General features: G+C 45.0%; 1 protein-coding gene and 1 long non-coding RNA gene across 4 annotated transcripts in view; one reads left to right on the top strand and one right to left on the bottom strand.

Annotated features, from left to right (window-relative positions):
• The window catches only part of RCAN2 (regulator of calcineurin 2), an 81,846-nt gene extending 65,656 nt beyond the window's left edge, over positions 1-16,190 (bottom strand). The window contains exons 1-2 of one of the 2 annotated variants that reach the window (XM_048065772.2): positions 16,059-16,190; positions 8,436-8,662 (exon numbers count right to left, since the gene is read on the bottom strand). In XM_048065772.2, coding sequence (XP_047921729.1) covers positions 8,436-8,660 — 225 coding nt within the window. In that variant the 5' untranslated portion in view covers positions 8,661-8,662; positions 16,059-16,190. Of the gene's footprint in view, positions 1-8,435; positions 8,663-8,814; positions 8,888-16,058 lie in introns of those variants that run through there. The other variant, XM_013184514.3, reaches the window with a different exon arrangement.
• A 115-nt stretch (positions 16,191-16,305) lies between these two features.
• Positions 16,306-25,224, top strand: LOC136790545 (uncharacterized). Of its 2 annotated transcripts, XR_010830679.1 has the most exons (6): positions 16,306-16,448; positions 17,233-17,389; positions 18,354-18,459; positions 21,217-21,323; positions 21,792-21,850; positions 25,001-25,224. It is a non-coding gene; the product is annotated as an uncharacterized lncRNA (long non-coding RNA). The 2 variants fall into 2 exon arrangements; XR_010830680.1 differs by lacking the exon at positions 21,217-21,323.
• Positions 25,225-25,935: the final 711 nt, after the last annotated feature.

Raw genomic sequence — 25,935 nt, 5'->3', positions numbered from 1 at the left:
TTTACCACACTCTGTGCCGACATAAGTTTCAATTAGGTGTAAGGAAGTTCCTGTGGAAATTACTGCTGTTTTACTACAACTAGTGCAGCCTGGCATCCATCTTCCTGGCTTTATAAAAAAACATGCTGCACCTCAGAATGCCAGCTGAGGGAAAAGGGAAAAAAGCAGGAGTAAAGCAGGTCAAGAATAGCACCGGTTATAATATATCAAACCCTCTCAAACTTGGTAAATATGAAACAACAAAATCACATGGAGAGATTGCTGCTAGCTTCTCTTGCTCATCATCCCAGAAAGCAACACATCCTGCTATAATCCTCAGGAAAAAAGACTGCATTCCATGTACACACAAAGTCTCACACGTTTTTGCATGGGATAATCAGAAGGAATATAAAACCTACAAGAAAACCTTCTCTGTCAGCCGATGTCCTTGGCTGAACTCCCATCCTGGCCAGTGCTGGTAGCAGGTTAAGAGAAAGGCACACTGGCCTCAGTGCTCCAGGCCAGACCTCGGCTTCCTCAGAGATCAAAAGGCATCTGAGTGCAGGAATTTAGTTCAACCTATTAGAGGAGACAGACAACTGCAAAGTGGAATCTTAATCTACATTTGTTCGGTGTTTAGGGATATCTGGATCAGACCTACCCACGGTTTATCCTACAGCGTCCATTGTGTGAGTGAAAGGAGTAGTTAAAATGGGAATAATTGTAAAGAATGGAATTGTAAAGAATGGGAATAATTGTAAAGAATTACTGCCTTACAGATGAGACCTTGCAGCTCCCTGTGGCTCTCACTATCCATGTTTTCTCATGACACAAGAGCAGGTCCTCCTAACCCTTAGCATGAATTTACCAACGGCTACCTGAACATGTCTCATTACTTAAAATTCTGAATATTTTAGAGGAATGGATAAGAAAATAATAATTTTTTTTTTTTTTTTTTTTTTTAAAAGTCCCCTGAATGGTCCTTTCCCATGAAAGATTTCCCACCCCCCTGGTTTCTTGAGATAACCCTCTAGGCTGCAGGGTAGAGCATGACCACAAAAAGCTGATACTAGAAGAATTTTTCCATAGCTGCTTTTAAGGAGAAAAGTACGTTTCCAAATTTAAAAAGCAGACAGCAACCACCATATTATGGGCTCTGGAAAGAACATTAATCAGTTTATTTTAGTGATTTACAAACAACCAGTATAGCTAGATGCTTTGAAGCACTGCTCCAGATTTCAACAGCAGCAAATAGGGTCTCCCACCTTTAGCCCAGTTGGGCTCGTGCCAGGCACGTTCTCCCATTGAAGCAAGGGCATTTGTGCTCCCAGGCACCCTGAGCACAGATGGGAAAACAACCCCAAGCACGAGCTGAATTGTTAGACAGCATCCACGTTACAGGCATTTCGGGCCCAGAAATACTCACGGCTTATATGAAATATTCACTGCTTATATTTTATTCATTTATTTTTAAAAGAACATTTCTGGGAGTAGGAATTAAACATTTGTCGAATTGAGGAATATATGGAGCTTGCTAATTCCTGGATGTCAACAGGATAATTTTGGCCAAATATACCTCCTGCTGCCATGAGAAGAACAGTGCACATGCCCAGATTGAGCCTGGCCATGCTGCTGTACCCACGCAGTCTCAGTATGCCCTTTATGCTTCTTTGAAGGCTACCAAATCAGGAAGCTGATGCAGTGCTCCAGAAAAATAGAAACGCTGAAGCCTGCACAAGGCAGACCCACCTGAGAGGGAAGGGAGAGGAAGGAATGCCCAAACCAGACCAGGCTAATGACTCCTTAGAGTTCCATTAGAAATTCTGCAGATCACTGCAAAGACTGGTGTCAGACCCTATATACACGTATAAATATGTAAGACAACTCACTCAAAATGCAGCTCTTAACAGCAACAAGAGCAGTTTTGAATAACACCCTTATAAATACATGTGAAAATACTGAATAAGCAAGGCACTCTGATCAGAGCAATTAATTCATTTTCTTTGCCCGAATTAGAACGAACATGTCTTAGATCCCCAAATGCCAACCTCCCTGTTGCCCTGTCTCCAGTAAAACCTCAGCACCTTGCTCTTGCTGTGGTTCTGTGGTCCTAGGGGGTACCAGCCAGTTTTGGGATCTTAGCAGCAGTCCTGTTCAGACGGTTCATACTGCGGAGTACGTCCACCCTCACGTTGAGCTCCTCGACAGTACTCACTACCGAGCTGTGAGTAAGACACAGAAACAAGAGGTGCACCCAGGAGCTGTTACGCCAGCATCCCGTTCTGTCAGTCACCACAACTGACTAAAAGGTCCAGCAGCTGCACCCCAAAAAGTTAACTGAGGAAGATTTACGAACGATGAACACCGATTCAGCCACACTGAGGAAAGCACTTTTATCGCACGACTGAGTGATTAAAGACTGTCACTCCAGCATATAAATTGGACGGGACCTCAGCTGCAGAACAAAAAAGCCTGTAAATCTTTTTAGCTGAAATACTGTAATGCGCAGGTATGGATCACAGAGGACGGATTTGAGATGAATTAGATGAATTACACAGTAAATGACAAATGCCATTGGAAATGAGTTGTTTTATTCTGCATACCTCCCACAGGCAGAACGAGGGACAATGTTTTAATGCACTGGGTTTGGGTGGCAAGGGCCTGGTAGCGAGGGGCTGCAGGAAGGGGGTCTCCGTGAGCAGAGCCCAGCAGCTGCCCCATGTCAGACCAGAGCCAGCTCCAAGACAGACCTGCCAATCACTGCTTCTGTGATCATACCAGAAAAAAAAAAAAAAAACACACAAAAATTGCTCTTAGATGTCTGTAAACCACTTGCCAGAGAAGAGGGGAAGACATGACTCCTAGAGGGCAGCTGTGAGTCACGAAGGACACTGCTTCTGCAGCCTTTCGGTGCAAGCTGTGTTTATTTTTATTATTACTGGATGCACGTACAGTGTATATTTAAGGGTTTTGTCTTTTATACAGAATGATAGGGAGTAACACTCATCCCCTGTCCATAGCAGAACAAAACGAAGTAGAGATACCACAGCACAAGCTCCAGCCTGCATCAAGTGGCACCTTCTGATAACGTTATTGTATCAGCAGACAGCCACCTTAAAAGGTAGAAAAACTGAAAGTAAAACAAAGCAACAGCAAGTGTACCAGGAAGGCAGAACGAAGGCTGCATTCCATTCCAGCCTTGGAGCGGTGACTTCATCTTGCTAGGGTGACTTTCCACTGGGGCCAGGCTTGAATACTAATATTAGAATAAAAAGAAGCGTGCCACCCTCCAAATACAATGATGACTCAACACCTAGAGGCTTCAGTGATGTAATATGGCCAAAGAGGTTCAGACTTCACAATCTAGATTTTTAAAGCAAAGGCCAGAGGAGAAAGTCTCCCCCTGCAGAAACAAAGCCTGCCTCCGACAGCATCATCCCAAATTAGCCTGTAGGAAAAGGGAACCAAAGAAACATCTCATGCATGGCAGCAGACACGCCGGCTCCACTTTGTTTAGAAGGAGCACTGAACAGGCGGACCCGTTTCACTGCATGCTCCAGAGTCAGAAAGCATCAGGAGGAAGTTTCTGTTCCAGGAGTAACACATAAAAGTTAAAGACAACACAGCAGGCCACTGAGCTGTCCAACGCCTTTTACTGCGCTGTAAACACAGTCGTAGGAGCACGAAGACCTGCTTGGTTGAGAAAGCTGAATGCAAGAACAGAGGAACGTAGCTCCCCAAGCCAGAGCCCTTGTAAAGCATCATCCTCGGACAGGTTTTCCGGCACGCACTTGAGATAACCTTAAATCCTCCGCAAGGCCCGAGCTCAATAAGCTAAAGCAAAATCAAAGGGAGTCTAATGCAGGCTGCTGTAGGAAAATCAGGAAGTCATCCAATAGATGTCAGTAAAGCTGTAACAGGAAAGAATCCCTCATGAAAACAGTAGCTGTTTTTATTATAAAGTCCTTCCATTAAAGTAGGACTACTGTTTTCATTGACTTAGTGGAGTGGGGGGAAAGGGAGTAGAAAAGTCAAACTAAGCTCACAGTTCAGGAAACACATTTTTATCACCTTCACTCCCCAGCCGTGCATTAACACACCAACCCATCCCATCAGGAGAATAAAGGCATGACAGCTCATCGCTTCAACGCACAGAATCGCAGCATGGCTGGGGGGCCCAGCCCCATGTCCCTGGGCTCGGGGAGCTCTCCAAGGAGCAGCCCCCGGCCCCTCTCGGGGCAGCCTGTGCCAGGGCTCCGGCACCCGCCCGGCCCAGCAGTGCTGCCTGAGGGGCAGGGGGAGCCGCCGGGGCTCCAGGCTGGGCCCGGGGCCTCTGGGCCTGGCCCTGGGCACCGCCGAGCAGAGCCCGGCTCCGGCCTCTCCGCACCTCCCTGCGGGTCCTGACGGCCATGGGGGAGCTGCCCCGGAGCCTCCTCTGCTCCAGCAGAGTCCCAGCTGTCAGCATCTCCCCGTGGGAGAGGTGCTGCAAATCTTACCTGCCCTTTGCTGTGCTCCCCATGATAAGTCCGCGTCTCTTTCACAGTGGGGAGCCCAGAATTGGGCACATTTGGCCATGTTTTTTTTTTTTTTTAATGGAGAAAAATAATAATAGTAATGATCCCTCTTATTGATTTTAATTAAACTGGCAAGACAAAGCACTTACGGACTTTGGCTCTCATTTCCTAGGCAGCTCCACCATAACTAAGTTGCTTGGAAACTGATTAATCATTCTTTATCCGAGTAACTCTTGGCTTTAGTAAGGTGCTGCTTCCAGCTTGAACCAAAACAGTGAGAAAAGAAGAGCCTGCAGCCTCTAAACAACCCAAGGAAACGCATCTGTCCCTCATGTAAGCATATTCTAATAGTGACATATCTGAGTAAGCATCTCCCAGGGCATTGCAGCATCTTACAGAGCCAAAGATGCCTCACTTTGACAGCGTGCTTACCGGTTTCAGCCTGGAGGAGGTTACAGTCACAGTACAGGAGTTACAAAGGGACGGTTTTACAACACAGTGATGTACGTTTAACACTTTCTTCGCTGTGCTTTTGTTATTATCTGGAAAGCCCAGGGGCTGCACGTTGCAATTAACAGTTAAATGAACGCATTTCCACCCTCAGGAGCAGAGCCGTGCCCTTTGGCTCTTCACGACTGGGTTATCTGGAAAGATAAAAGCAGCAGCACCTCCCCGCAGTCCCTCTGTCAGCCAAAAATAACAGTCTCAATTTTGCCATACCTTGCTAACATAACGAGTCCCACCAGTTTTTCCCCCTAGAGACATGCGACAAATCCCAGGATTTAGGAGTAATTTTATTTTTAATTTCTTTCAAAATAAAGACTTCTGTGACCCGAGCAGAGCAGTGCTGTAAGCTCCAAAATAAACAAAACCCACCCCTTCCACTAACTGGTTATATGCCAAAACAAATAAAGAATACAAGACAATGACGGGGACACAGACAAATTTGATCCCAGCTTTGCAAAAGCCCCGTTAATTTAATTCTTCAGGCCTTTGTTTTGCCTTAAAACCTACCTAAAAAGCACAGCATTTTCTAATCACATTGTGAAGAACATACAATTTGACTTTAAGAAGAAGAAAGCTGTTTATGGGGATAAATAAAAAAATAACAGCCTTCCTTCAGCCGTAGGGAGCTGTTAGCGCACTGAAGCTGCTATGCCACCCCGTGTAAACCCTCAAATACCCATATCACCAACCCAGCTGTCCAAGGCACTCCCTAGACCCTAGTTGAGATTTTTTGCCAAGAATACAGGTCTAAAAGAGTCCCTCTGTTCAGGCAGAGACCTGAAGGTGCCAACCAGGAAAAGACTCGAGCCTGGCCTGACACTGCTGGGAGAACTCCTCACGGTCAGAGGACGAAGATGCCTTCAGTTGCCAGCATCCCCGTGCACAGGCAGGACATGAGGCTTCCTAACAAGCACCTTACAACCCCATGGCATTGCTGAAAGGGTGCACCTGATACAAGGCATGCTAAGGGCAGATGAAGCAAATCGGCTTATCCACAGCACAGGTGTACGTGCAGCCAAGTTCCCTCAAGGCTGTCCCAAGCACAAACTGGAATTCACCCTGGATGTGACACAGAGTAGTTAAATGCCTTCAAATTAAAACAAAAATATTTAAGGCACTCACTTTGAAACACTTTAGCAAGCCTCTTGCTTGATTATTTGTGTGTTAAAAGCTTCAATTTGACAGCTCGGCTTCTGTAACACTTCAGGTAACGCAGTGTTAAAGCTGTCAGTGTGAATCCTTTACATGACTATTGCTGCTCAGAAGCTTATATATTTAAGCTTTGTTTGTGCAGCAAGTTTGCACGCCAAATCAAAATAGCCATTCATACCGACAAGTTTCTCTTCAAGCTAACTTGCAGCTGCTGAACCATTCAAATATCTTTTTTCCTCCAAGTACATATAGTCAAAGATACTGCAAAAACTTCACTTTCTGCAAAGTGGGTAAAAAAAAAAAATCTCCTGCAGATTTAATAATTACTGTAGTACGTTCTTTTAAAAGAGCAAACTACAGCAGTAAGAGTTAGTGTACCACTGTGTATTAGTTGGATCAATATATAATTAATGATATAAATCGTTAGCAGTATTTATTAATTGTGATTGTTTGAGATTTTTAAATGTTTAACTTTGTAACTTACAATATTTCCTATTGAAATCATGCGTGCCCTTATCCTGTAGCAACAGTTAATAATAGAAAGGATTATGAGTACAAATCAACTGGGAACGCAAGTATTTGTTCTACAGGAATAATAAAAGTCATAATCAGCTCCCCAGGTCCTTGTATTTAATGAGAAACCTGAGGTAATCCCATCTAAATATAGACTTAGCAGAGTAACTACTTACCTGCAAACAGAGCCGTTCGATCCACGTCACCGACGGACAGTTTACGGACACGGAACAGGGGACACCTCCACAACCCAGCTGCTGTCCTTAAGACAAATCCTTAAGTCCTGCAAGTCCACGGGGATTGCCATCCCACGTACTTACATAATCTCCCATCCCATTTTCTAACTAAGCCACCACCAGAACGCAGCCCTCAAAAAGAGGGAAAGCTCAGAAGCACGTGGGAACAGAATCTCTGCAGGGGCAAGAGAGATTCTCTAGTTCTAGGCAGGCTTTTGTGTCGTCTTCCTTTGAAACTGTACTTTCAGAGCCTTTTAAAGTCAGAAATACCTAGGAAGGCATTCCCAAACCTCTAAAATAAGCATAATGAACTTTACTAAAGTGGAAAATGTTTACTGGTTTGTTAAATTTCACAAAATGGCACAACATAAACGTATGGTGCTTATGAGCAAGAGGACTGCAACAGAATAAACGGATGTGCTGTTTTCCAAGACTGCAGTTTAGAGTGTAGGACTTTTAAAAAATGTGTAAGTACCACAGCACTACACAAAATGATTGTATCTCAACTTTTACTCCCTTTTCATCTGCGTTACTCAAACATACACAAGACATCACTATGGAATACAAAAGCATCTAAAAAAAGAAACCAAAACACTGCAAACAATGGCACTTGCCTAGCCTCAACAAATAGCACTTCCAGCATCTCTAACAGAAAGCCTGCCTCCCTAGAAGTCCTGTTCTGTTTTCCTTTCATGTGGTAATTTCTTGCTATTACAAAGGCCTCTCGTCCTTCCTGGCTTTGCATCCATCCCAGCAAATCCGTAGTTTTATCAGCCAGTTCCAGCCAAAACTCATCCTCACTGCCACCTGCTTGTGTCCAAATTAAATATTCTGGACTAATTATTAGCCCTGACTTAATCAGACAATAATGCCAGTTTGATATTCCTGACATCTCTATCAGGAAGGATTCCAAGCTTAGAAACATGACCTAAAAGGCATCCTGCACAATGTGGGTTTTTTTTTGTTGTTGTTGTTGTTTTTTGTTTGTTTGTTTTTAATTCAAGAAGCATATATTGTTTCAGCCATTCTCTTTTAGGCTAATTGCAGAGTTGGAAAATAGTCTCATGCAGTTCCTCTTTTCTTTGTTCCACTAGCACTCATTTTTGGTCTTTCAGGCAAGATAAAACTTAAAACCTTTGAGAAAACACAGGTAAGGCAGCCTCCCGTTGCAGCGGTATGCGTCAAGCAAGCAAGAGGAACCTGCTTTCATGTGTTTAACTTTGCCACCTCCATCATGACTGCGACTACAGTTGCTATGGAGACATGCACCCACATTTCAGTATTCTGCAAACCTGAACGGGAGAAAAACATTTTTGTTCCCTGTAGTTGGCAAAAGGGCTTTTAGGCTCTTGAAATCAACAAAGATCATAGTAGAGCATTGTTGCCCACCTGAAAAAAAAAACTCATATGCAATCCAGTTTCTTTGCACATGACAGATTATCTCATTTCTGTTCCCTTGAAACTGCAACCAACACAAACATCACACAAGTCGTATGTTTCTCTTCTACCAAAAGTACAGAAACTGGCACAGTACCTTACTGTCCTCGCTTTCAAACACCGACTGGTGAACATTACAAGCAAAGAGAGAATTCGGGAGATCGTTGAAGTCAAGTATTTCGTGGAAATCTTCTTCTGTAAAGCACCTCTTTAAGTCGTTGTCGCCGTTGATAGAGTAGAGCAAGAAGTGTCCTCCATCCTCCGGGATGCAGCCGTAGTGGCCGAGGCCTCTCATGCCAAAGAAGTACGAGTCTCCCCTCATCCCTAGCAGCATGGAGAAGAGAGACACGGTTATGTTACACTTTAAAATAGTATGTACACAAATATAGAAATTCTTAGTTCGGGGCTTAAGTTGTAGGAAGTATATTCCACTTTCACCAAGGCTCAGAGAGGGACTTGGCTGTCATCTCACTTACTAGCATGGCAAAGGCCTAACAGTATCAGCACAAGCCGCTGAACACATCCAGAAAGGAGGCACGACTTCAGTCCCTGTAAGAAAACACTGTGTTGGATTTGGGTTTAAGAAAGTCCCGTGTGTTCCTGGGAAGGCAGGCTGGTGCTGCTGAGCTCGCAGGCAGCTTAGAGAAAGAGTGTAATGCACTGGATGAGAAGAACACATTTTGAAAATGACACCAAGCTTCAGCTCAAAGGAATAAAGATTACCCTGTTGAAAAGCAGCATTAGCACATAAAACATCAAGAAAACCAGCACAACTAAGACACATTACAGAGAAAAAAGCCCATTTTTGGGTGCACTTCGAGGACAGAATGCACCCTGTTTTTCCATCCCCATTAAAATGGGAACAGAAAAATTGCTAATGACATTAGGAAGCAAACAACGAAGCAAGTGAAAAGTGGACCCAAGCGATAATTCTCATCACTTTTTAGGAAAATCCTGCTATCTTTGGAGGCTTTACCCCCACATCCATCTGAGTTAGAAAAATCATTCTAAAAGACACTGCAGGACACTGAAGTAACAGGCTCATACATCAAGCAGCATCCCTGCTGTTGGTACAGGAATCAAATTGGAGCATGGAAATGTCCAATTAATCATCAGTATGTTCGTAAGTGTAAATTCAGGTATTTACAGTGACCGGCCCAGCCCCTAGTACAGGTGTACTAAACCAGCTCCAGCCTGTAGCCTCCCTAGAGCTCCCATAAGCCGACTAGAAGCAATGCAGAGGAATACTTAACACCCTCCTACTGATGTTTCTTGCAGTAACAACATGCAATCAGTGGCTTTGTTCTCTCCTCGTAACATAAGAGGTTAGAGTTATATAAATACAGCACGCTCACCTGCTTCAGACTTGCCCTTGTGCTATTGCACGCTTGCTGCTCTCTAGTAATAGTTGTAAGTATTGGTTCAACTACAGTTTGCACAGCTGCTGTCCCAAAAGTCAAGCCTTGGGGCTTCTTTAGACTTGATCTCAATAGTCCAACCCACAAGGCCAGTCCAGGCCCTTGTCCAGAGGTACAGAGGTATGTTAATAGGGCACAGCAAAACAAGACAAGGATGCAGCGCTGTAAGGAAGCAGGGGCACTACAAAAGCCTTGGGTTAATTCCCTCTGGTCCTGTGTCACCCTGAGGACAGGTTTTCAGCTCTCAGATCCTCACCGGTATTTTTGCCAGCTCAGCCCGACACCAGCACAGCCTGACTGTACACTTCAGTGTGAGCACACCCAAGGAAGTGCTATAAAGAAACCCTCAAAGCAGCCAATATTCGGGAAAAAAAACTTAGGTTCAGAACACTTCCCAGCTCTAGCAAGAAATATTAATAGGTCATTTACTCCAAACAGTTACCTCTATGCCTGTTTGCCATCACGCCTAGCTCGCACCAAGATTACATTCATTGCTTTTAGGTTTACAAAATAAGCCTCGAGCTCCGTATGTTACCAAATGCAACTTACGTGGTAAAGCAGACTTCCTAATGAGCATGAAGTCTTTAATTCCCGACAGGCATATTACTTGCAGTCAGTGGAGCTACGGGGTATTTTACAGTCACACTGGGCAAGCCCTTTCTTCCCCCGGACACAAGCATTAACCTGGAAGAGTCCACTTAGCAGAGGGATGCTTCAACAGCAACCTTACACAACAGACTCAGGAGGATAAAGAGGATGCAAGCTGAATCTCAGGGGCCATAGGAAGTCCCCGTATGAATTAACACCCAACAGGTGTTCTAGCGACGAGGAAGAGATGAAACAACTGGGAGGAGTGAAGTTTAGGGTCCACAAGAATCTCCTAAGATGTGACAAAACAGGAACCTGGTGGCTGAACGGGGCTTTGAGCCAACGTAGAGCAACAGATGCTGTTGGCTTGTTCTCCATAGGCACACTAGCTGTTTTCTCCAGATCTAACTTTTAGTCTAATGAACAATCTTCAGTTTCACTGCAAGGTGTAACAGTAACGTTAAAGATCACTTTATGGCTGCCAACAAATTGTATGCATCCTGTTCCCAATCCCCAATGCATAACAAATCTATTAGGGCTTGCAGACAAGTAAGGGATCTTAATACATGGCCAGAAGTCTGAAAAGTCTACAGGCTTCTTCACTGAAGAGCTTTTTTTTTTTTCCTGGGAGAGTCATATTATAAAGTTAGGAACTGCGCAAAGCTACAGCTTGTTTAGCGAGCAGCTAAACAGAGGAGAATTTGGAGTTACAACAGGGAAGTTGGAGTTACAACAGCATTCAGGTTCCTTACCATCTGAGCTGGTACCAAGGAAACAAGTACACAGCACAGCAGGCAGTTCTCCAACATATAGCTTCACAGTTCGTCTGAGATCACAAGCTAACAAATATTCTTCCAACACTGCGTGACAGCAGTTTTGCTCTGCCGAAGCTCTGTAAGCAAAAGGAAAGCTCGCTCCTTTCTTCAGTCCGTTCTTGAGACAGATTTGCTGTCCTGCACTATTAGGAGTATGTGCATGGAGTAGCTTCGTACAGCAAAGTAAAGTGTGTGAAAAACAGGGAGCGTACCGCACAGGATCAAGCACGGCACCACGATTAAAAAGAAATCTCGCTAACGCTCCCCAAAAGAAAGAAACTGCCAATGAGCCTGAGCCCAATGATAATCAGGGAGGACAAACACACTTCAATCAACAGCATTTGCTGGCACACTTCAAACCCTTGGGCTGTAAATTCAGTCTCCAACCGGATAAACCAGCAGTTCTGCCAAAAGATGCAACACAATCCATCACCTCGGGCTGCCCGCTTCCAGCACCAGCTGCTCTCTGCACAGAGACAGCTCCTCACCACCTCCTGTGCTGGGGAAAGCATCTTCTGCTCCGCTTCATGGCACAGCCGCACCATCCATACAGCTGATACAAAACACAACGTTTACTGACTTTGCCTAAGGAAAAAAACGTTTGGTTGTATAACTCCAATAAACCCACTGGGAAGTTAACTGAAAGAAAAAAAAAAGGAAAGAAAAAAAAAAGAGACAAAAATAGAAGAGGCCACCAAAGTTTGGGAATGGGCAGGTCACAGCAGAGGTTAGGATTGTATTTTGCAGCAACAAATCTACTCAAAGCACTCACGAAGTTATGATCTGAGCTTTCACAGCTCTGCATTAACTTCATAATAGATAACCACATCACAAGTTATTCTCAGCTAGTCATGAGTGGGAATTCTTACCTTTTCGGCATTATTTATAATTTTAGACGTATATAATACAAGTCATAGCTACAAAGCCTTCACTATGTCTATCAAAAACCTTAAAACTCATGTGTTTTGCTGTTGTTGTGTTACTTTGAGGCTTTTTTTTCCCCTGAGTTTGCTCAGCCACTTCAGAAGTCCTGCCAAAAATACTCTTTCCAATTATTCCAATTTAGAACAAAAGAATTTAGATTTCAAATCCCCTAAAATAATTAATTCTAATTCATGTTTACTCCATGAACTGGATTGCTATACATAAAATGAACACAATTAAGTGTCATCCTATATGCAACAACAGTACAATCACTGAATCACGTTTCCATTATATTAAAGCTCCTTTCCATGGCTTCTGACGAAGTAAGCCACATTTCCCATGGACCATTTTTCATGGTTCCTTTTAGATTTTCACAAAAACCTGGAAAGTCATCCGGTCAAGGGTAAACCCCTCTTGTTTTACTTTATAAAAGTAAGGAGTTTTTCTTCTCCCTCTCCAAGATTTTTTTCAAATGCTTAAGAGACCAGACGTTGTCACACGGAATTTGAAAGAAATGGTAATGCCATCTAAACAATCCAGCAATGCTAAGGCATCCTCCAGCACCTACAACGATAAGAAATCTGGTCAGCAACACCTCAACCTGGGACCACACAAGTAAATTCCACAGCAGGACCCAGACACCAGGACACAAACAAAATAAACCCAAGTTCAGGTAGCCATTAGCCAATACGCATAGCTTGGCACTTGAACGTATCCCCTTCAAATGAAGCTCACCTGCATGTCATCTGTGTTCCTCAGTCTTATTTCTGAATTTTGTGTCGGGTTTTGACCCTACACCTTCAAGCAAGAAGTCACCGTACACTACACGAATAAGAGTATCCCAATAACTGGTTCTGTTAACCTTTGGGAAATTGCGTGAGCCACTCCCCTCCCAGACCCTGTGGGCCGTCTCCTTGTTACTTCTGTGCAATTCACCTGCAGGCTGCTTCACTTCCTGCTGGCAGAAATGATTTCCCATTTCTCCTCCCGTGGCCAAGGGGTGCAAGAGCTTGTCGTTTGCAGCAGCTCAAAACATCACACACCTGAAGCTTTCACCACATCCTAACGTGTTTCAAAGGACCAGTTGCTTAAATCTGACCACACGTGTATAGATTTATCCACTTTATTTATGGAAATGAGTTTCCTCAGTGACCATTTTCCTGTCCTAAGAGTTTTTTAAAAGAACCCCTTGGGGACATCAAGAAACAGGCACGTATCTCTTCAAATTGCTAGGAAACTTTACTTTTATTATTATTATTAAACACTGCTTGCCATGACAAACAAGACTAAAAATAGCATAAAGCAAACAAAATGTCACAAATAGAAGCTTTAAATATAATCACTATAAACTAAAGCTATTATTGAGTTCTGACTGCAAACAGTAATCTACAGGAATCGAGAAAATTTGGAAAAAAACAAAGCAATCGAGTTGCAGTTGTGTTTTGTGGTTTTGTTTGTTTTGAAGAAGGGTCCAGGGCAAGTGCAGGGATTCTGCCTCTGCTCCCACTAAAAGTCAGCAAGTTTTACTGTAATTCTAACACACGGGAGAAAAATAAATTGAAAGCTGCCCAAGTAAGATTTTCCTGAAACAAGGAAAATTTCTTACTTCAAGTATTCAGTGAGTTAATGGAAGAGGAGTTACCAGTTTCCTTACTGTTAGCTTAAGGATGCAGTGCCTGCTGAAGCCAACTGGACCCACACAGAAGACATGAGTGTAGTGGGAAGTTCAGATGGCAATAGCCTACTGAAATTTCATTCCATTCTGTAAAATGAACACTGGAGGTTAGCATTATTTTCATATGCTGCTAATTCTTCACTATGGAACACTCCCGTGGACTGAAATGGAGACATGTTACTTAATTAGAGAGCAGACTGGGACCTTGTGAGACAGCACTAATGAACTGCTGCAGTTCACAAAGCAACAGACTGCAGTCACCCTTCCCTGAAGCTTCTCCCCTGCATCCCCCACCTGGGCACTGACTGTTCCCCTCACAGCCACACAAATTACTGGCACATTTTAGCTCCCTTTTGGACAGCACCACACAAAAATAGTGCCCATCTCCACTATTCCTGTTACGGAAGGGGCAGAGTTATGAGGAAGAGGATTTTTTTTTATGCTAACTGTTACAAATCCCAAATGTTCTAATCCTTTCCATTGACATTAGAGCTGTATTAAATTTAGCTGAGCCTTTGTAACTATTTTTGGAGGCTTTTAGCATCCAAAGGGGCTATTCACTTTTATTCATCTAAAGCAGGGCTGGCCAGCTCAAGCTGTTCAAGACCTGCATGTGGCTCAAAAGGCTCCCGTGTGCCTCCCACGCCAGGGCATATGAGTAGTAAAGGAGCTCAGCAGGTGCTGGCTTGCCAAGCAACCCATATCCCCAGCCATGGGGGAACAAGCCAGCAGACACTGGTGCTCAGCCCTACTAAGTCAAGACCCCAGCCCCGTACCACAATGGGAAGATGACACCTGAGATGACATCAGGAGAGATGATTTTGTGATTTAAGGTCAAGAAGTTAGGCCAGGATTAATCGGACATAAGAGCTTCCACGGCACCGTTAATGTATTCAAATAACAAAAATCCACCCAAACCCCAAAGAATAAGCTTTCTGATCACCTTTACTCGCCCCTCAAGCTACTGTATTAAAAGTGAGCCAGCTTTAAAAAGGGCACATGGCATTACAGTGGCGCTGGCCTTCAGCCAGCCCTGGCACCTCACACAGAGGTCACTTAGACAGCTCTCAGCTCCTACCACAAACCCCACTGATATACCCCACTCCTTACCCAAACCAACTTGCCCTGCCGTGAGGAAAAAGGAAGAACCCACACATGTCAGAACTGCACGCGACTGGAGCTGTTCACGGTGTTTAACTCTCAAGAGCCAGCCGACAGGAGACAGCAGACCCTGTGAGGACAGCCACGGCGTGACGAAGGGTGGGCGATCGCTTCCACGGGGCGCTGCCCTGCGGGATGGGAGCCGCCGCTCGCTTCAGCTCGTAAGCAGTCAGCACGGGGAAACGTGCAATTCTGACAGGCAGTGCTCTACAGAACAGCCAGAGGAAAGCCACTCGAGCTATAAAATCATTTTAAATATCTAAAAAATGTTTTGGCATAGCTTGGAATAAAATCTCAGTTTCTTTAAATGGATTTCCTGCTGGTGCACGTAAGTGACATGTAACCAAAAAGCGTTAAGGTCACAGTGCAGTGACAGAGATCTTCACTGATGAGCAAAGCCCCCGAGTGTGCCTACGTGCTATAAGGTTTGGAATAGGTCAGAAACCAGCTCACACAGCCCAAAACTCCCTCTCAGAAGTTTACAAACAGGACTCTCTGTACGGCTCCTGCTACGAAGAGTTGGCAGCTCCCGAAGCTGACAACCTGCAGGAGGATCCACTGCTTTCTTGTGAGGTGCCAGCAGGCTTCGTGATGGTTTTATATCCCCACAGCTCACACCTCCACCTGCCCACGACGGACACTCAGTGCTGCAATAACGGGTCCCAGCAAAGCAGGGTCCCAGCAGTAGCTCTGCCTTTCCATGGAAAAGTTTTCATCTCCCAGAGGGTGACCGGGAGCCAAGCAGCGCACACACCCCAAATCTCACCCCAAAACCCACCTCAGCGGCTCCCAGGCGGGGACACGACGGCTCCATCCCCACCTGCGGGGCTCCTCCGGCCGCACCGCCTCCCCTCACCCCGTCCCCTGAGGGGACAAACCCCACACACCGCAGTGCCACGACCCTTTTTAGGGCGGCGGCGGAGCCCTGAGGCGGGGATATCCCTGAGGGGCTGCTCCTCTCTGCCTAGCAGCCCACAAGATGGGGTCAGGGCGCTTCCAGGCGACCCCCCAGCCCCGCCGCCATTTCGGGGGCAGGACCCCTGTGGAGACGGGGGGTCCCCTCACAGCCCCCCCTGAGGGCAGGGCGCTTACATAACCCCTCAAGGCTCAGCAGCGGCCCTGCCCTGCCCTGTCCTTACCTGCTGCTGAGGCTGGCTCGGCCTCGGCCGCCGCCCTTCCTCCCTTCTCCTCCTCCTCTTCTCCTCCTGCTGCTGCTGCCCGCGGCCGCCCCGCGCCGCTGAGGCGAAGGTGGAGGAGAAGGCGGGCGGCCAGGGGAGGCCGCCAGCCAATCGGCAACGCTCTTTCTCTAAACAGGCAGGAAGGATGACCAATAAGAATGGGAGGAGGGTGCTTAGCCCCGCCTCCCCCCCCACCTTCTCTGGGGACGCCGCCCGCCCTCCGCCGCTTGGCGATGGGGAGCGGGGGGAGATGGGGATGGGGGCGCCTCGTGTGGGGACAAGGGACAAGGGGGGCACCTCACATGGGGACAGAGGAGGGACAAGGGGCAGAACCTCGTCCCCAGAGAAGGGGTAGGGAGATGTGGGGTGGGATGTGGTATGGGGATGCGGCACGAGGAGATGTAGGGTTGGATGGGGGTGAGGAGATGTGGGGTGGGATAGGGCGAGGAGGCGTGGGGAGGGATGGGGTAGGGAGATACGGGGTGGGGGTGAGGTGAGGAGACATGAGGGGGGTGAGATGGAGATGTGAGGTGGGATGGGGTAGGGAGATGTGGGGTGGGGGTGAGGAGATGTGGGGTCGGATGGTGGTGAGGTGAGGAGACACGAGGGGGGTGAGATGGAGATGTGAGGTGGGATGGGGTAGGGAGATGTGGATTGCACAGGGGATGAGGAGAAGGTGAGGTGAGGTGGGTGAGGTGAGATGTGAGCTGGTGGCGTGGGATGGGGTTGGGGTGGAGATGTGAGGTAAGATGGGTGAGGTGACGTGGGGTGGGGTACGGAAGAGGCAGGATGGACTAGGAGATGTAGGTTGGGAAGGGGTGAGGTGAGATGGGTTGGGGTAAGGGAGCAGAGAGGTGGGACAAGGTGGGGTGGGATGCAGAGAGGAGGGCAACCATGATAGATGCCCACATAGTGCTAGCACACCTCGCAGCAGTTTTAGTAACAGCGCTCTTAATGCCCCCCAGGGTGATTTTGTGGGACCTAAATGCCCCTGGGGATGGAGCTCGCAACCTCCATTCCCTCTTCTGGCCACTGACAAGCAAAGTGGCCTTAAAGCAAGCTCCATCTGGAAATGGATACATTTGAAGTTCTCATCTTCAGAGAATGATGAATAAGATGTATCTCCCTGTTACAGACGAGGCCAGAAGCTGCATTTATAGGAGTCTTGAGGAACATCAGGGTTACAGTGGAAAAAGGCTGATGGCAGTCATGATTTTAAAACGAAGAGAAAGCATTCAGATGACCCCAAGGCATGGTTTATTAAAGGAAGGGCTATTTGCTCTGCTCCAGATGTACGTGGGAGACTGCTAAGCTTCAGAGGCTAATGCTGATTTTCTGTGGTCTCTTTGCTTTGGAATGTAATAATGTGAAGGGATTTAATCAATAGGGTGATACAGAAACATAAATTGGTTTCTGTAAAGATGGCTTTGAAAATCTATAGAATGTAAGGGAGAACTAGAAGGCTTCTATATAATTCATAAATATCCTATAAAATACATGGGAAGAATAATTCCCCATTTGTTAAATAGACCATTTATAGCAGCACTTTCCAATAATAGCAGGTGAAACTTGTAAAGAATGAGATCGATACGGAGATGATCCCACCTCATCTCTACAAATACCTAAGAGCAACGCATGAGAACAGGGTGTACGTGGTTGTACCTGCAGCAGAAGGGTTTCCTCCTGGTCCCATTCGCTAAGGACTAACTTATACCCTGATGCATAACTGCTCTAGAGACCTTCCAGGCTTTCTTCTTTGCTTCTATTTTTATTTTTTAATATAAAATATGTAACTCTTTTACTACTGATAGCAGTAATTTATTATTTCTTTATTCTTGTGCCCAAAATGTTATGACCGTGACCTAATTGCTTTAGGCACTATGCATAAGAGAAAGCAAGCTGTGGAAACAAATCTGTTACAATATAAGCTGTATTAGGTTTTAAATCAATTGATATGCTCTTTTTTTTTTCTAAGAATAAACCTGATAGGATATCTTCCTTTGTCTCCATTTAGATGTTTTTCCTTTGTCTTGTTTTACTGTTCTGAGTAGGAAGAGCACCCACCATGCTTCTTCTGTCCCACATTTTATGTCGCACACTTTCCTTGTAACTTCTTGCCCCAATACCTCTCGATTGTCTCTTGTTCACAGTAACCAGTCTCAAGTTTTATTCTCTATCCTCCTATTTTCATATTAGAAAGAATATTTTCATTGGGATGAAGTTTCCCTAACATTTGTTTTCCTTGTATTAATACAGGAATCTCTACAGTTATGAAAGCAAGCTAATCCACATTCAGAAAAAACAGGAACACCTAAGCCAGTACTTTGGAAATGTTTTTGTGTGCATGCAGACATTTGCTAAGGTGAGTGGGGAGAAAAGCCCAGATTTCCACTTTTTACAATAAAAAGTCCATCAGATTAAATAATAACAAGAGTGGCAATAATTTTGGGGTTTTTAATAGCTCTTTTGCAAGCATTAAGTTTTTCTATCAGAAAAGGTCACCAAATACTGTGTTATTTAGACTGGAAAAGCAGAGCTGCAAAAATAAGAGCGAGAGCAGCAGGGAGAGCTTCCTTCCTGGAGTCTCACTGCTCACCCTCTTGGGCCCCGGCGCTATTCAGGGCATGCAGCTTCTGTGGGCACCCTGTGCTTCCGAAATGCAGTGGGCATCTTCCCCCAACCCGAGCGGTTGCAGAGTGCCAAAACCTGGAGGAAGATGAAATTATGGAAAGAATACCAAAAGAGGTGATGGAACAGCTGCCACTCGCAAGATTTGCCAGCAGCGCTGAAGTCCTGCCCCCGCAGAACTGAGTGGGAGTTTTGTTACTGATATCTCGCGGCGCAGGCTTGGACCATCTCCTCCAAATCCTGAGCCACTCGTTATCTTCGGTTTGCACCTGCTTCTTATCTACAAATTTAATCTGTGAGCAAAAATGGCCTCCCAAATGTACTGGAGCAATCACAGTGGCTTGGAACACAACTGAAGCAGTGTAAGTGGTCGTGTTTGGCCCTGGCTGATCACCAGAACATTAACGTCAGGAAGTAATGTCTCAAAATCATTAGATTTTCAAGAAGCGAATGGTCCTTTTACATTTCTGCTCGCTGGGATAATCTCTTTGGCCAGATATGGATTATGATTTCTTACGAATGGTTCAGTCCAGAGATTAAAGTGGATAAAGCAAGTCAAATTAATGTTGACTGTATCAGCATTAGCATACCCTTGATTGTTTCTGTTACTTTTTTAGAATATAAAAACACAGCTAGATCCATCTAGCTCTGTATCTTGTCTCAGCAGCCAAGACTGGGTGCTTAGTGAAACAGTGTAAAAATAGACCATGTATTCTCCTATTTACCTTATAATTTCCCAGCAACTGGCGAGTTAGACACTTCTGGAACTCCGGTCTTATCCAAGCTCCAGTACCTAGCAGCTACCAGTGGCCCTGTCCTCTGAGAATTTGTCTTATCTCTTTTCTTATCTCTTTTGTGGATTTGCTTTCCACAATGTGCCTTGCCATGGTAATTCTTCACCGTGTAAATACAATTTCAAGTCTGCTTCCTGATTGTTTTGCTAAATGTTCTTTTGTTATGAGAGGCAGTAAAGGAAATGTGTTCTTTAACCATCTCTCCATCACTGTTTTGCAGATTTTAATTGTATTTCCCTTCAGCTATCTCTTTTTCAAGCTGATGTGCTTTTCTTTATTTCCTATATGAAAGCCATTCCATTCTTTATTGCCGTTCTCTCTAAATTTTACCCCCCAAAAGTTTTCTATAAAATGCTGATCCCACTAAAACAACTTGAATTTAGCAGGAATAGGCAAGAGCGGTGTGGCTGGGGGCCTCAGAAGATCTCTGAGCATATGAGCGATAGGGCCCTGGGGCTCCCTCCTTCATCTAAGGGGACAAATCCTGATTCTTAGCACTTGGTTCGCCTTTCTGATGACTCCCTAGCCCCACACATATATGCCAGAGAGCTGTCTGCTTTGACCCCTAGATCTCTTGCAGCAAAAAGCGACAGCTCGAACCAGACTCTACGCATGGATAGTTGGGGTTATTTTTTCATGTGTGCATTACTTTGCACTTATCACCGCTGAGCTACATCTGCTGCCTTATCACCCAGACACTCAGTGCAGCGAGACAACATTGCCTCGACACCTCTTCAGCTCCGTTCCGAATACGTACAGCAAATGCAAAGCAGCTGAGATACAATGCATTGCAGATGGTTACAGAAAAATGCGTAAAGCTGAGGCCAGCTCTCCTTGCCTTGCATCTACAGAGCATTCTGCACGGCTGTGGGGGCAAGATGAATGATTCACTGCAACCATGAAAAGTGCCTGCAGAAAGGGAGAACATCCTTCACTCGCTGTATAGTTTCAGAGCCTGTAATACCCCTGTGCATGATTCTCCCAGAGGTGCCGAGAAGCCCACGCTGCTGCTGTGCCCGGGGATGCAGGTTTTCTCCAAATTTGATACCTGGAGCCCAGGTGAGTGGGAAGAACTTGTGGCACCGCTCTCTGAACCCCTGAACTCTCAGCACTGCCTTGGGACAGACCCCGTATTGGGTCTGTTGCTCCCTAAACCCTCTCTTTGGTAAATCCCCGTTGTTTCTGAGCATCTCCAGGGGCAGACAGAGGTCAGACAGGAGGCTGGTGTGCTCTAGGGCAATGAGAACAGCAAGAAGGAATCTTCATATTTTCCATCCACTTCTGAGAGTGCCTGAAAAAAAAAAGTCTTTGTGATTTGACATTGCAAAAATTCCACATCTAACAAAAAAGTCCCACAAAACAGAGCTTTATTATTTTACAGCTAGCCCTCAGTTTTGAAGACAACAAAAATGCTATGTCCCAATTTCTGGTTAAGGAGTATTTTTAACCAAGAGATGTTTTTTTAGCCTGGATGAATGATAGATCAAGGGGAAAAATGAGTTTCGGTGACTTTCAAAACAGTCTCCATTTCAAGGAAGAAAAAACAAAAGGCTTTTGTTCCGTAACAAAAACCATCCTTAGAGTACAAGAAGTACAAGCACAGTTCTTTCTCTCAAACCTGAAATATTACGGCCAGAGACAAGGACATTTTCATTTTGAACGAGGTGTTCACCTATGGGCTACCTGTTTCTTTGCAGCTATCCTCCCGATACAAAATTGAGGCAGGGAATTGCTGACTGTGTCTACACCTGCTCCCCAAGCTACGAGCACCTCATGGTGCGAAAGGGGGTGACAAGCTGCAGAGGTAGGATGTTAAGAAATCGGTTTCTTTATTTCTTTAAAAGCTTTTAGCTTCTCCTTGATGCCCTCTTCCCAGTGATCGTCTCTCCACAGTCCTACACGAAAAGACCTTGCTTTTGGGTTCGCTAAGGCCAAGGCCTGTGCAAGCTACCACGTAGATTCGAAAGCAACCTTGGAGGTATAGTCACAATTCGACAGCACAGGTGATAACATCAGCTCAAATTCCTCATGAATAAACTATGGTTTGCTGCCACGTGTTAACAAGTAGAAGCGTTTGATTTCTAGGATTTACCCAACGTACAGGGAGCCAAAACATCTGGCTTGTCAAGATGATCATAAGCTTACAGAGGGAATGACAAAGATGCCAAACAAACAAAATCCAGGAAATAAGCACAGCCTAACCAGAACATAAGCTCAGTCTCTAAACCTACTGTCTCACCTTTCCGCTGCACTGTTTTCTATCTTTTTTTAGACTGAAATTCTCTGGGGAGGAACCTTTACGTATCTTAGGAAGTGCTCAGCACCACAATGGTACGTAACAAGCGACTCTTCCCACCTCTCCTGCTATTTCACAGATTGTGATGAGAATTATTAGAAGTGACTTGCCCATTGTGACCCAAATGGAAATAAAAAAAATGCAATGAGCCATAGCTATGTGACCTCAAGCCAAACGCTGCAAACTCACGTACCTAAATATAGACACCTAAATGAATGGCCTGATTTTCAGAGGCACTGTGCAATTCTGGCATTTGTAGGTGCTCTGAAAAATCAAGATGCTTCTTTAGGCATCTAAATATAGACTGAACTTCTGAATATATTATTTAATCTGCTTCAGAATGTAAACAACGAAGAAAAACAAAGGTACTACAAATATTATTTGTACATGTGCTAATTACCAAGCCACACAGTATAATCAACTGCAAGACACAATTTAATCCTATAAAGTGAATAGTGTGGTAATTATTGTTTATTAATTGCAGTGAAGGAGAATTTAGGAACCCTAGTTCTGAAGCAGTGCCAGACAGGTTTGATAGACAAGTCCATTGTGTCTTTGCTTTTTATTCATCTTTATCCATAATTATAGAGACGAGCATAGAAAGGCTTTCAAAAGTGTCAGATGAAGGGGCTTTTGTTTTTTATATTGCGAGATCATAAAAAAAAAAATTACATTTAATTCGCTGAGTGATTGATACTCTTAAGGGGGGTGGTTTCCTTCTCTTTCTGAAACTTCGTTTATTATTCTGACACCTCTAGGCAACTGTTGAAGGCATAATTATAGCATTGGAAGCAGAGGAGTGTGAATGATGAGTTATTAGTCAGCAAATAACACCACACAACATTCAGTTAACAGAAAATAAGCCGCCCAAGTAGATAAGTAACAACCGAGACTATATTTTTGTTCCTGAACTGTGAAGAGAAGTAAAGACATACTGCTTTTCTCAATATTTTTACTAAAACATGTTCTGGTTAGGGACAGGTGGCCCCTACGTGGTGCCAGTGCCTACGTGCTACCAGCCCTTGTGCAAGGTGAACGCAAATGGAAAATGGCAAAATGGAAATGGTCCTCATGATGCAAATGTTCCTGGGGAGCTGCAGCGTCCGTGAGACTGAGTCCTCATGGCAGGACAACCTCTGAAGAGTGCTCTTCTCCCACAGAAACCGGAGGGAAGTCTCTGCCCCTTCTTCCAGCTCTCCCTGCAGTGTGACAGAGCTGCAGGAGGGGCAGGCAGTCCTTCCAGGCACTATATTCTGTTGAGGCACTGAGCTGCCAGTCTTACCCCTCTCAGTGTTGCACTCTGAAGATCTTGAAGGAAAGAGTAAGCTGGGCAAAAAAAAGGGGTGAAAAAGGGCACTAAAGAAGCTCGCAGGGAGGAAAGAAGCAGTGAGAGGAAGCTAAAAGGAAAGGGAGGGAACAAGCAGAGCCTCCAGGCTAGCTTCTACCTTGGGGCTGCTCCAGCGCCAGCTCTGGGATGAAACCTGCTGTGAATTCGTCACATAAATCTGTTTGCAGAAGGAGCCCGTGCTAGAGAGGCTGCCGTCCCATCCACTATGGTGCTGACAACGGGACAGCCCCAGCCTGCTTTGCCCAGCTTCTACCTTCCACCACCTCCCAAAGATGCCAGAGTCGTCCTGTCTCTGTGCAGAAGGATAAATTATCTTGTCATGGGCAGATCCGTGCTGGCAGGTGTGGTAGCTCAGGGCAGATGCTTTAGTGATTGCAGCTCTTGCTATGTTCTGTCACTTGGATTTGTCCATTGTCCAGGCTTAGGGGCACGCAGAGAACTCGTTATCCAGCTTGTTCCTAAAGACCCCCATGCTGATGTGTGAAACGCGTGCCTGCAAAACCTCTGAACCCGACGGAAAGGCCAGAGTCTGTAAGAAAATATTAGCCCAAACGGCAAGGCTGGATTTGTTGATTAATACCCGGAGGACAGAATACGACCATCTCCTGGTGATTCAGGTCTTCTTTCAGGTATTTTAAGGAACAACCAGAATGTTTTGATGAGACTGGCTTTTAATGAAGTGGTGCTTGATTTAAGTTCACGGTCAGCGAAGACCAGTTGCCAGGCTTTCAGACAATAAAACATCCTTCGGTTTATTTTTTCAGAAAAAAAAAGGGAACTTCAAACCTCAGTTTTAATGCCTGTAAGCACTCTTGTCATCATCCTTTTATATCTGCATATTATTCCAGTTCTGTAAACAAGCTTAAAATAGTAAATGCTAATACCAAGATTTGGCCAGAGGAAGAGCACCAAAGGCAGTATCTTCAGCTGTGACGAATTACCTACCGTGTAGAACTCCCTCACGCTCTACTTTGTGCCTTGCAATGCTCAACTACTCGTTTGAACCTGGGAATGACACCCAGGCAGCTGTGCCACGATGCCGGCAAACATTTCATTTTCTTTTGGTCTCAAGTAAACAGAAGGACCCACTTAATGCTTTTCCGAGCGATGATGGTTTTCAGAACTGGGACGGGATAAAAAGGTCAATGCCTTGAAATCGCCTCTGGATCTGTGTCAGCAGTAACAAAGACCAACATTACGAAACTTTTGTATTTAGTGGAAGAGAGTCATGTCCACTTGCGATGGAGATCTTTGGCACGAGAAAGAGTAACAGAGCCCTGTCTTCAGCCTGGAACACGCTTTACCAGTACAAGACCCCGTATCTAGAGGAGACTGGAAATGGGTCTGAGGGTCTGCATCCTCAGAGCCTCATTTGGCACTTATTTGGGTCAGATCCAAGACAGAACCAAAGAAAAATTGAATGCCAAACCTTGCCACTCCCTAATCACACTCTGCAAAAAACGAGATCCTCTGTAGCCTTAGGCTTCTTCGGCCCGCTGCGATTACTTGTTCAGATGCCTGCTAAACACCGCCTTGTCTGACCAGTATCATACCCTTAGGAAAGATGTTTTCTGCCTTTGTAAACTCTTTAAGAGATGCTTTATGGAAGTGGAATGTCTGTATATGGAATTCAGGTCTTCAGAGTTTTCTGATGTATGTTTTGCAGACTCCTTGCCTTTCCTGCCTCTCTCCACCCCAGGAGTGCAGAGATGACAGATCAAAAGCTGTTTCAGAGAAATGCACAATTTTGTTTTCAGAACTATTAATATAGAAATGTAATTTCAGTCCTTGGATAACACAGCTCCCTTTTCTGATCTGCATTTTTACCTCATTTCAGGTGGAAATCTGCTAGATTTCACTTCAACCCGCTGCAGAAAGGTACAGCAAGCTCCAAACAGCCATCCATTACTGAACTTCATTTTCCTCAGAAATAGGGGAAATGTCTATCAGGAGATGTCATAGTTCCTCTCCAGCACAGAACTTCTCACGTCCAAAACCCATGTCATCTGTTTCAGGTGTAAAATCCCACTGGAGCTCAGGCCCAGTTTTTTGCTGATTTGCCACAACTCCTCCTTCCTCACTTGTCTTTTTCAAAGCTGCAAAGATTTAACAATAACAGTTGTGTTGTACATGGACATTAAGCTCATTCGATATTTGTTGGTACTTGGGAAGGATGATGTATCAATCTTCTAATGCAATAAAACCAGCACACAAGTAGAAAAGCCTGACAGAACTTGAATTGGAGTACAAATGTAGTTATTTTCTCGTAGGAAGCTACTAGATAACCTTCTAGATTGCTCCTACCAAGTGGTTGGTTTTGTCACAGCATTTTTACTTACCAAGAAACATGCCCAAAGCCTCGAGTTTCCAAGCTTTGCACTAAACACAAAGTATTTCTGAGGATTCTGGGATACAGCTGTTACATCAACATCTTAAGACGTGTGAACTAAGATATTTCAAGTATTTCTTCTGAATGTTTTGACTGCAGCTCCGCAAGGAATGTGGTTCATCAGTAACACAACTATGACCGTTGCCATTCAGAAAAGCGCGTAGCTTACCCAAAGCCTTGCAGCCAGCCATTGCTAGCAATAAGCGGGCTCTGATGAGTGTGAGTAACACAATTTTTAATTCAGAGAGTTTGCAGCAGCGGGTAATTATCGTTATTACCCCAGTTTGTAGATGAAAAAACTGAGTCACTGAGGGATGAAGTGATTCGCCCAAATCGCGCACTGAGTCAATAGCAGAGCTGGGAATAGAACGCAGAACTCCCTG

Source organism: Anser cygnoides, chromosome 3, assembly GCF_040182565.1.
Source record: "Anser cygnoides isolate HZ-2024a breed goose chromosome 3, Taihu_goose_T2T_genome, whole genome shotgun sequence".
Lineage (NCBI taxonomy): Eukaryota > Metazoa > Chordata > Aves > Anseriformes > Anatidae > Anser > Anser cygnoides.
Note: the sequence above shows the minus strand (reverse complement) of the source record. Positions and strands in the feature narration are given on the sequence as shown.